Source organism: Theropithecus gelada, chromosome 7b, assembly GCF_003255815.1.
Source record: "Theropithecus gelada isolate Dixy chromosome 7b, Tgel_1.0, whole genome shotgun sequence".
Taxonomy (NCBI): domain Eukaryota; kingdom Metazoa; phylum Chordata; class Mammalia; order Primates; family Cercopithecidae; genus Theropithecus; species Theropithecus gelada.
This window is the reverse complement of record NC_037675.1, coordinates 54,023,623-54,035,719: the sequence shown is the minus strand read 5'-3', so window position 1 is coordinate 54,035,719 and position 12,097 is coordinate 54,023,623. Positions and strand designations below refer to the sequence as shown.

The 12,097-nt window shown below is 40.1% G+C and overlaps 1 protein-coding gene across 1 annotated transcript in view; it reads right to left on the bottom strand.

The window, feature by feature from the left end:
• The window catches only part of STYX (serine/threonine/tyrosine interacting protein), a 53,964-nt gene that overhangs the window by 30,741 nt on the left and 11,126 nt on the right, over positions 1-12,097 (bottom strand). Inside the window, exon 2 of the mRNA XM_025392328.1 lies at positions 1,119-1,151. Coding sequence (XP_025248113.1) covers positions 1,119-1,151 — 33 coding nt within the window. The remainder of the gene's footprint in view (positions 1-1,118; positions 1,152-12,097) is intronic.

The following is a 12,097-nucleotide window of genomic DNA, read 5'->3' as shown; positions in this document are numbered from 1 at the left end:
TGAATTCAAATTTATTCTATGTAAATTCAATATAGAAAGCTTTCAGTCTGGATATATCACATCCCAGATACTAACAGTAACTTTATAGTTCAGTTCTATAAGTCATAATTATTTGTACATAAAACTGATTTCTCCTACCAGGCTTTTGTGGGCAGAAATTACATTTAGTCATCTTTGCATTCCTCATAGCACCAAACAAAATGCCTCACAGGTACTCACATATTTTTTCAAAGTGAATTTTCATTAAGAGAGAAAAGTAACAGATTTTTAGAAGTCATGGGATTCCCAGGAACAAGATACTGCTTAATCCTGGGGCAAACAGACCTCACTGTAAAAAGTATGAAATGCAAAAGAAAATGAGCTGCTATGAGGGTTAGCTATCATTTAATTCATTCCAAACTGAAAGTATTCAATTTGATCTTCTAAAAGACTTAATTATGGAAGTTGATTGAAAATCGGACACAAAATGAACAATGCTTATTTGTTGCACAGTGAACTCTCCCTATCTACACAAACAGAGAAAGCAAACTGCTTTCAAAGGGAATACAAAGATAGTATCCAATTTTCCCATGAAGAAAAAGAAAGTGACTCATTGGCCAGGTGCAGTGGCTCATGCCTGTAAGCCCAGCACTTTGGGAGGCCGAGGTAGGTGATGACCTGAGGTCAGGAGTTCAAGACCAGCCTGACCAACATGGAGAAACCCTGCCTCTACTAAAAATACAAAATTAGCCAGGCGTGGTGGCGCATGCCTGTAATCCCAGCTATTCAGGAGGCTGAGGCAGGAGAATCGCTTGAACCTGGGAGGCGGGGGTTGCAGTGAGCCGAGATCGTGCCACTGCACTCCAGCCTGGGCAACAAGAGCAAAACTCAGTTTCAAAATAATAATAATAATAATAATAATAAGAGAAAGTGACTCATTAAGTACAACACCTATTATTACATTCCTCTAATTTCCCATCTTTTTAAGATCCAAGATTAACCTTAAATATTTAAAATAATTATTTAAAATACATAATGATGAACCTACAGATCATGAATCAGCAGGTCTCAAATCCTATAAACTGAGGTTGTTACTACAATAACATGGGTTGGTTTGAACAAACAAAAGGTTGCCATACCTGCATCTCTCGTCTCATAGGGTAGGTCCACTCCTTTAAAAGGGGAGGAAAACATAAGAATAAAAGTAGATAACATTTAAAAAGTCACCCAATTAAAGGCTAAAGATGTGACATACAAGTATGTAGATTTTTTAAAGTTACATTATACTTTAAGAATATTTTATTAAAATAGCAGACTTGGTTTCACAAACATCTGAAAATTGAAGTGACAAGAAACAAAGCTTAAGGCATTCTTTAAATAACTAGGCTTCCAGAATTATTATATTACTTCATATAATGGATGAAATTGCTCATTAAACTTAAGAATAGAATAGATATTCCAGAAGATTCTCCCCAAAACTGATCTTCTAAGTCAGAGATGTCACTAGATTTTTTTGTTTCTCATGCCAACTCTAATCAACTGACAATAGATACCTAAAACACTGTGTAGTCCAAGACAGCAAGAATTATTTGTTGATCAGACAATCAACAAATAATACCTGAGGCCGGGCGCGGTGGCTCAAGCCTGTAATCCCAGCACTTTGGGAGGCCGAGACGGGCAGATCACGAGGTCAGGAGATCGAGACCATCCTGGCTAACACAGTGAAACCCCGTCTCTACTAAAAAAATACAAAAAAACTAGCCGGACGAAGTGGCAGGCGCCTGTAGTCCCAGCTACTTGGGAGGCTGAGGCAGGAGAATGGCGTGAACCCGGGAGGCGGAGCTTGCAGTGAGCTGAGATCCGGCCACTGCACTCCAGCCTGGGCGACAGAGCATGACTCCGTCTCAAAAAAAAAAAAAAAAAAAAAAAAATACCTGAAATGGATAAAAGAAAAATGCTGTGTCATAGGTACTTGCCATCTCTGATCTAAAATGCCAAAAGCTTATCAAAGAGCCTTTCCTATACCTCACTTGGTCCTAACATTCTTGTCTAGTTCAATTATTTTAACACATATCACAAAAGATAAGAGACTTTGTTTTGTCTTTGGAATGCAGACCAATGTAAATAAGCTGTAAAATATGACATAAAACACAAAATGTCAATGGTAAAAGATAAAAAATATTTTAAAAAGTTAGAAAAAGAGAAAAGTAACTATAGTAAATTGAAATGAAGAATCGAAATAAGACTAGAAGGCCAGGCTCTGTGGCTCATGCCTGTAATCCCAGCACTTTGGAATGCTGAGGCAGGCAGATTGCTTGAGCTCAGGAGTTTGAGACCAGCCTGGGAAACAGAGTGAAACCCCTTCTCTACTAAAAATAGAAAAAAATTAGTTGGGCATGGTGGAGCCTGCTTGTTATCCCATCTACACAGAAGGCTCAGGTGGGAAAATCGCTTGAGCCTGGGAGGCAGAGGTTGCAATGAGCCGAGACAACCCCACCATTCCAGCTTGGGTGACAGACTAAAGACCCCGTCTTAAAAAAAAAAAAAATTACAGTACAGATAGTCCTCATTTGTTAATGGATTGATTGCATTCCAAAAGTTTCTAAGTTGGTTGCTTAAAACTCAGAATTATTACTAGTAATGAGGTTTCCAAAGTAGTCTGGAAAATACTTTTTTAACCTTTTATTTTGAAATAATTTTAGGATTATAGAAAAGTTGCAAAAATAGTAAAAGGAATTCCATTTACCCTTCACCCAGATTCTCCAAGTCAGAAAAGTAATTTTTTGTTTGTTTGTTTTTTGAGACTGAGTCTTGCATTATTGCCCAGGCTGGAGAGCAGTGGCACGATCTCGGCTCACTGCAAGCTCCGTCTCCTGGGTTCATGCCATTCTCCTGCCTCAGCCTCCCGAGCAGCTGGGACTACAGGTGCCCACCACCACTCCAGGCTAATTTTTTTGTATGCTTTTAGTAGAAACGGGGTTTCACCATGTTAGCCAGGATGGTATCAATCTCCTGACCTCATGATCCACCCACCTCGGCCTCCCAAAGAGCTGGGATTTCAGGAGTCAGCCATTGCACCTGGCCCAGAAAGCATTTTTAACACAGAAGGTAGAAATGGTATCCATCTGTAATGAAAAGAGAGAATAATAATCCTACAATGAGAGACAGGTTTTTTTTTTGTTTTTTTTTTTACCACGCGATTTTTTATTTATTTATTTTATCATACTTTAAAGTTCTAGGGTACATGTGCACAACGTGCAGGTTTCTTACATATATATACATGCGCCATGTTGGTGTGCTGCACCCATCAATACATCAGTTACATTAGGTATATCTCCTAATGCTATTCTTCCCTCCTACCCGCTCCCCACAATAGGACCTGGTGTGTGATCATCCCCTTCCTCTGTCCAAGTGATCTCATTGTTCAATTCCCACCTGTGAGTGAGAACATGCGGTGTTTAGTTTTCTGTTCTTGCGATAGTTTGCTGAGAATGATGGTTTCCAGCTGCATCCATGTCCCTACAAAGGATACAAACTCATCCTTTTTTATGGCTGTATAGTATTCCATGGTGTATATGTGCCACATTTTCTTAATCCAATCTGTCACTGATGGACATTTGGGTTGATTCCAAGTCTTTGCTATTGTGAATAGTGCCACAATAAACATACGTGTGCATGTGTCTTTATAGCAGCATGACTTACAATCCTTTGGGTATATCCCCAGTAATGGGATGGCTGGGTCAAATGGTATTTCTAGTTCTAGATCCTTGAGGAATTGCCATACTGTTTTCCACAATGGTTGAACTAGTTTACAGTCCCACCAATAGTGTAAAAGTGTTCCTATTTCTCCACATCCTCTCCAGCACCTGTTGTTTTCTGATTTTTTAATGATTGTCATTCTAACTGGTATGAGATGGTATCTCATTGTGCTTTTGATTTGCATTTCTCTGATGGCGAGTGGTGATGAGCATTTTTTCATGTGCCTATTGGCTGTATGCATGTCTTCTTTTGAGAAATGTCTGTTCATATCCTTTGCCCACTTTTTGATGGAGTTGTTTTTTTCTTGTAAATTTGAGTTCTTCATAGGTTCTGGATACTAGCCCTTTGTCAGATGATGAGTAGATTGCAAAAATTTTCTCCCATTCTGTAGGTTGCCTGTTCACTCTGATGGTAGTTTCTTTTGCTGTGCAGAAGCTCTTTAGTTTAATTAGATCCCATTTGTCAATTTTGGCTTTTGTTGCCATTGCTTTTGGTGTTTTAGACATAAAGTCCTTGCCCATGCCTATGTCCTGAATGGTATTCCCTAGGTTTTCTTCTAGGGTTTTTATGGTTTTAGGTCTAACATTTAAGTCTCTAATCCATCTTGAATTAATTTGCATATAAGGAGTAAGGAGAGGATCCAGTTTCAGCTTTCTACTTATGGCTAGCCAATTTTCCCAGCACCATTTATTAAATAGGGAATCCTTTCCCCATTTCTTGTTTCTCTCAGGTTTGTCAAAGATCAGATGGTTGTAGATGTGTGGTATTATTTCTGAGGGCTCTGTTCTGTTCCATTGGTCTGCATCTCTGTTTTGGTACCAGTACCATGCTGTTTTGGTTACTGTAGCCTTGTAGTATAGTTTGAAGTCAGGTAGCGTGATGCCTCCAGCTTTGTTCTTTTTGCTTAGGACTGTCTTGGCAATGCGGGGTCTTTTTTGGTTCCATATGAACTTTAAAGCAGTTTTTTCCAATTCTATGAAGAAAGTCATTGGTAGCTTGATGGGGATGGCATTGAATCTATAAATTACCTTGGGCAGTATGGCCATTTTCACAATATTGATTCTTCCTATCCATGAGCATGGTATGTTCTTCCATTTGTTTGTGTCCTCTTTTATTTCACTGAGCAGTGGTTTGTAGTTCTCCTTGAAGAGGTCCTTTACATCCCTCGTAAGTTGGATTCCTAGGTATTTTATTCTCTTTGAAGCTATTGTGAACGGGAGTTCATTCATGATTTGACTCTGTTTGTCTGTTACTGGTGTATAAGAATTTTCTGCTTGTGATTTTTGCACATTGATTTTGTATCCTGAGACTTTGCTGAAGTTGCTTATCAGCTTAAGGAGATTTTGGACTGAGACAATGGGGTTTTCTAAATATACAATGTCATTTGCAACCAGGGACAATTTGACTTCTTCTTTTCCTAACTGAATACCCTTTATTTCTTTCTCTTGCCTGATTGCCCTAGCCAGAACTTCCAACACTATGTTGAATAGGAGTGGTGAGAGAGGGCATCCCTGTCTTGTGCCAGTTTTCAAAGGGAATGCTTTCAGTTTTTGCCCATTCAGTATGATATTGGCTGTGGGTTTGTCATAAATAGCTCTTATTATTTTGAGATACGTTCCATCAATACCGAATTTATTGAGAGTTTTTAGCATGAAGGGCTGTTGAATTTTGTCAAAGGCCTTTTCTGCATCTATTGAGATAATCATGTGGATTTTGTCTTTGGTTCTGTTAATATGCTGGATTACGTTTATTGATTTGCATATGTTGAACCAGCCTTGCATCCCCGGGATGAAGCCCACTTGATCGTGGTGGATAAGCTTTTTGATGTGCTGCTGGATTTGGTTTGCCAGTATTTTGTTGAGGATTTTTGCATCGATGTTCATCAGGGATATTGGTCTAAAATTCTCTTTTTTGGTTGTATCTCTGTCAGGCTTTGGTATCAGGATGATGTTGGCCTTGTAAAATGAGTGAGGGAAGATTCCCTCTTTTTCTATTGATTGGAATAGTTTCAGAAGGAATGGTACCAACTCCTCCTTGTACCGCTGGTAGAATTCAGCTGTGAATTCGTGTGGTCCTGGACTTTTTTTGGTTGATAGGCTATTAATTACTGCCTCAATTTCAGAGCCTGCTATTAGTCTTGGGAGAGTGTAAGTGTCCAGGAAATTATCCATTTCTTCTAGGTTTTCTAGTTTATTTGCGTAGAGGTGTTTATAGTATTCTCTGATGGTAGTTTGTATTTCTGTGGGGTCGGTGGTGATATCCCCTTTATCAGTTTTTATTGCGTCTATTTGATTCTTCTCTCTTTTCTTCCTTATTAGTCTTGCTAGCAGTCTATCAATTTTGTTGATCTTTTCAAAAAACCAGCTCCTGGATTCATTGATTTTTTGGAGGGTTTTTTGTGTCTCTATCTCCTTCAGTTCTGCTCTGATCTTAGTTATTTCTTGCCTTCTGCTAGTTTTTGAATGTGTTTGCTCTTGCTTCTCTAGTTCTTTTAATCGTGATGTTAGGGTGTCAATTTTAGATCTTTCCTGCTTTCTCTTGTGGCCATTTAGTGCTATAAATTTCCCTCTACACACTGCTTTAAATGTGTCCCAGAGATTCTGGTATGTTGTGTCTTTGTTCTCATTGGTTTCAAAGAACATCTTCATTTCTGCCTTCATTTTGTTATGTACCCAGTAGTCATTCAGGAGCAGGTTGTTCAGTTTCCATGTAGTTGAGCGATTTTGATTGAGTTTCTTAGTCCTGAGTTCTAGTTTAATTGCACTGTGGTCTGAGAGACAGTTTGTTATAATTTCTGTTCTTTTACATTTGCTGAGGAGTGCTTTACTTCCAACTATGTGGTCAATTTTGGAATAAGTGCGATGTGGTGCTGAGAAGAATGTATATTCTGTGGATTTGGGGTGCAGAGTTCTGTAGATGTCTATTAGGTCTGCTTGGTGTAGAGCTGAGTTCAATTCCTGGATATCCTTGTTAACTTTCTGTCTCGTTGATCTGTCTAATGTTGACAGTGGGGTGTTAAAATCTCCCATTATTATTGTATGGGGGTCTGAGACTCTTTGTAAGTCTCTAAGGACTTGCTTTATGAATCTGGGTGCTCCTGTATTGGGTGCATACATATTCAGGATAGTTAGCTCTTCCTGATGACTTGATCCCTTTACCACTATGTAATGGCCTTCTTTGTCTCTTTTTTTTTTTTTTTTTGAGACGGAGTCTCGCTCTGTCGCCCAGGCTGGAGTGCAGTGGCCGGATCTCAGCTCACTGCAAGCTCCGCCTCCCGGGTTTACGCCATTCTCCTGCCTCAGCCTCCCGAGTAGCTGGGACTACAGGCGCCCGCCACCTCGCCCGGCTAGTTTTTTGTATTTTTTAGTAGAGATGGGGTTTCACCGTGTTAGCCAGGATGGTCTCCATCTCCTGACCTCATGATCCGCCCGTCTCGGCCTCCCAAAGTGCTGGGATTATAGGCTTGAGCCACCGCGCCCGGCCTCTTTGTCTCTTTTGATCTTTGATGGTTTAAAGTCTGTTTTATCAGAGACTAGGATTGCAACCCCTGTTTTTTTTGTTTTCCATTTGCTTGGTAGATCTTCCTCCATCCCTTTATTTTGAGCCTATGTGTGTCTCTGCATTTGAGATGGGTCTCCTGAATACAGCAAACTGATGGGTTTTGACTCTTTATCCAATTTGCCAGTCTGTGTCTTTTAATTGGACCACTTAGTTCATTTACATTTAAGGTTAATATTGTTATGTGTGAACTTGATCCTGTCATTATGATATTAGCTGGTTATTTTGCTAGCTAGTTGATGCAGTTTCTTCCTAGCATCAATGGACTTTACATTTTGACATGTTTTTGCAATGGCTGGTACCTGTTGTTCCTTTCCATGTTTAGTGCTTCCTTCAGGATCTCTTGTAGGGCAGGCCTGGTGGTGACAAAATCTCTAAGCATTTGCTTGTCTGTAAAGGATATTATTTCTCCTTCACTTATGAAACTTAGTTTGGCTGGATATGAAATTCTGGGTTGAAAATTCTTTTCTCTAAGAATGTTGAATATTGGCTCCCACTCTCTTCTGGCTTGTAGAGTTTCTGCCGAGAGATCCGTTGTTAGTCTGATGGGCTTCCCTTTGTGTGTAATCTGACCTTTCTCTCTGGCTGCCCTTAACATTTTTTCCTTCATTTCAACTTTGGTGAATCTGACAATTATGTGTCCTGGAGTTGCTCTTCTCGAGGAGTATCTTTGTGGCATTCTCTGTATTTCCTGAATTTGAATGTTGGCCTGCCTTGCTAGGTTGGGGAAATTCTCCTGGATGATATTCTGCAGAATGTTTTCCAACTTGGTTCCATTTTCCCCATCACTTTTAGGCACACCAATCAGATGTAGATTTGGTCTTTTCACATAATCCCATACTTCTTGGAGGCTTTGTTCATTTCTTTTTACTCTTTTTTCTCTACACTTCTCTTCCTGCTTCAATTCATTCATTTGTTCTTCGATTGCTGATACTCTTTCTTCCAGTTGATCGAGTCGGTTACTGAAGCTTGTGCATTTGTCACATATTTCTTGTGTTATGGTTTTCATCTCTATCAGTTCTTTTAAGGTCTTTTTCTGCACTGATTATTCTAGTTATCCATTCATCCATTCTTTTTTCAAGGTTTTTAGTTTCTTTGCGCTGGTTACGTAGTTCCTCCTTTAGCTCTGAGAAGTTTGATCGACCGAAGCCTTCTTCTCTCAACTCGTCAAAGTCATTCTCCGTCCAGCTTTGTTCCGTTGCTGGCGATGAGCTGCCTTCCTTTGGAGGGGGAGATGTACTCTGATTTTTCGAATTTCCAGCTTTTCTGCACTGCTTTTTCCCCATCTTTGTGGTTTTATCTGCCTTTGGTCTTTGATGATGGTGATGTACTGATGGGGTTGTGGTGTGGGTGTCCTTTCTGCTTGTTAGTTTTCCTCCTAACAGTCAGGACTCTCAGCTGTAGGTCTATTGGAGTTTGCTTGAGGTCCACTCCAGACGCTATTTGCCTGGGTATCAGGAGCGGAGGCTGCAGAAGATAGAATATTGCTGAACAGCGAGTGTTGCTGTCTGATTCTCGCTCTGGAAGCTTTGTCTCAGGTTTTTTTAAATTAAGAGAAACAGAAAGCATTTTCGTTTTTAATCTTGAAAACTGTTCTCAGCAATATAGTAGTAGACTATAAACCCTGAGTAATGACAGTTTAAAAAAAAACAAAAAGCCAGGCGTGGTAGCTCACACCCGTAATCCCAGCACTTTGGGAGGCTGAGGTGGGTGGATCACCTGAAGTCAGGAGTTCAAGACCAGCTGGGCCAACATAGTGAAACCCCGTCTCTACTAAAAATACAAAAATTAGCTGGGCCTGGTGGCAGAAGCCTGTAATCCCAGCTACTTGGGAGGCTGAAGCAGCAGAATCGCTTGAACCTGGAAGCGGAGGTTGCAGTGAGCTGAGATCATGACATTGCACTCCAGCCTGGGCAACAACAGTGAAACTCCATCTCAAAAAAAAAAAAAAAAAAAAAAAACAAATCCAAAAGATTCATAGCAATCAATCAGAGGAGGCCTGTTATCCTGAGCCAGCATAAGGAAGTCCCCTCTGTTTCAACACTACAAAGAAACTAACTTGGAAATGACCAATCTACTTTTTGTTTCATTTCTGCTTTATTTAGCTAGATTTTGCCTCCTCTGCACAGCACACTGAAATACCTTTTCTAAATCTTTTGATGACACACTGCCTGATAGATGAACCACTAATAAAAGCCAGTTAGATTTTTAAGCTAAATTTGTTGTAATTTTGTCTTTTGACACAGGGTAGAACTATGTTTGGCTTTACTACATACTGCCAAAACTTTTCCAAAACCATTGTACACTCCCACCAGCAATGTATGGGAGTTCTAGTTGTTCTACATCTTCACTATGGCCTTATTTTAAATGGAAATGTACTTGTAAACACAAGACAAAGTCTGTGATCTGCTCAAAGTTGAACTCATATCAAGACCAAAAAGCTGGAACTCCCAAAGGCAACATCCTCAGTGAAAGATAAACTAGGGAAGGAAAAAAAACCAAAAATTCAACTCATCCCATAGAAGTGAGTACTCTTGTCTTTCCTAGCTTTGGCTCTGGGTAGGTATTGGTAGTGGTGGAGTGGGGTCTTCCTAATCACAATCTGGCATCCACTCAAGTTTGGGGTTAGAATTCAATTACTTTTGTGAGGCCAAGTGAGAATTTAATAAGTGGTTCTGGGTAGATTGCATCCTGGATTCCTGGAAGAAGCAAATACATACTCTCTAGAAAAACACACCTTAAACCTAGATCAGAAATAATTCACACAGATAAAGTCCCAACAAGCTCACAATCAGAAACTAATTTAAAAACAGGAAGTGAGCCACCATAGGAAGCGGAAACAACTGAGTTACACTTACAAAACTGCACATATTATAAGCAATAATGAAAAGTATAAAAAATTTAAAGAAATTAGGTATCAAAACATGACCAAAGACTAAGAAAATGATTTTTAAAAACACAGAATATGTAGAAATAAGAAGTATAATTGAAACTAAAAATCAGTGAGTAGGCCAGGTTCCGTGGCCTATGCCTGTAAATTACCCAGCACTTTGGGAGACTGAGGTAGGCGGATCACTTGAGCCCAGCTTGGGCAACATAGTGAAACTCTGTCTCTACTAAAAATATAAAAATTAGCCAGGCATGGAGGTAGCACACCTGTAGTCCCAGCTACTTGGGAGGCTGAGGCAGGAGAGCTGCTTGAATCTGGGAGGTGGAAGTTGTAGTGAGCCGAGATTGCACCACTGTACTCCAGCCTGGGTGACAGAGTGAGACTCCATCACACACACACACACACACACACACACACACACACACACACACACACAGTGAGACTCCGTCACACACACACACATACACGAAACTCAAAAATAAAATCAAAAGATATCATTACATACCATTAGAATGGTTAAAGTTAAAAAGACTGACAACCCCAAATGCTGGTGATGATGTGGAGCAACTGGGACTCTCATACATTGCTGGTGGGAATGTAAAATGAAATGTTAAACATACACCTACCCTATTATAATATCCAGCCATTCCACTCCTAGGCTTTACATACATATATATACACACACACACACACACACATATATAAAAACATATACCCCCACAAAGACTTCTACATGAATATTTATAGCAGCTTTATTTATTGTAGTCTCTAAGAACTCAAATGTCTATGGTCTCTTCATACAATGGAATAGTACTCAGGGATAAAAGTCTACGGAGTACTCATAAACACAACAACATGGATGAAATTCATTGACATTATGTTCAGTGAAGAAAGCCACACACAAAAGAGTCCATTTGTATGATTCCATTTGTATCAAGTTCAAGAGCAAGGAAAACTAATCTATGTTGATAGAAATCAGATTACTGGTTGCCTGTTGTGGAATGGGAGAGGAAATGCCTGGAAGTAGATGTAACCTTCTATGCTAATAGAATATTCCTGTATTTTGATGGGGTAGATTACACTAGTGTATGTTTATCAAAACTCAATGAATTGTACACTTATTATTTGTACATTATACTACATAAATTTCACTTTTATTAAAAAAAATCATCTAGACAAAAGACAGATTACATACAAAGGAAGGACAATCAGACGGACATTGACTTCTCAATTGCATGAAAGAAGCCAGAGGACAAGAATAATTCATTCAAAGTGGCAGGACAAAAATAACTGTTTTTTTTTTTGTTTTTTTTTTTTTTTTTGAGACAGAGTCTCGCGCTGTGTCACCCAGGCTGGAGTGCAGTGGCGCGATCTCGGCTCACTGCAAGCTCCGCCTCCCAGGTTCAGGCCATTCTCCTGCCTCAGCCTCCGAGTAGCTGGGACTACAGGCGCCCGCCACCACGCCCGGCTAGTTTTTTGTATTTTTAGTAGAGACGGGGTTTCACCATGTTAGCCAGGATGGTCTCGATCTCCTGACCTCGTGATCCGCCCGCCTCGGCCTCCCAAAGTGCTGGGATTACAGGCTTGAGCCACCGCGCCCGGCCCCACATTAGCTTTTAAAAAAACTTAGATTCCTATGGTAGGTCAGAGTTCTGTTTCACCTTGGGATATAGTGTAGTAGTTATTTTCCACCTTACCTGTTGGGGGCCGCACCGGGGGTGGTGGAGAATGAAAGAACACACACAAAGACAAAGACACACAGAGAACATGGCGGCCGCACTCAGAGCCTCCGCCTCACTTTATTTATACTCCATAAACCTCACGTCAGCAGAAAGAATGCAATGCAAAACAAACTTTCTTTTCCCACATGTAACCTTCTACTCAGTACCTTGTTTCTATATTCTTTCTTAT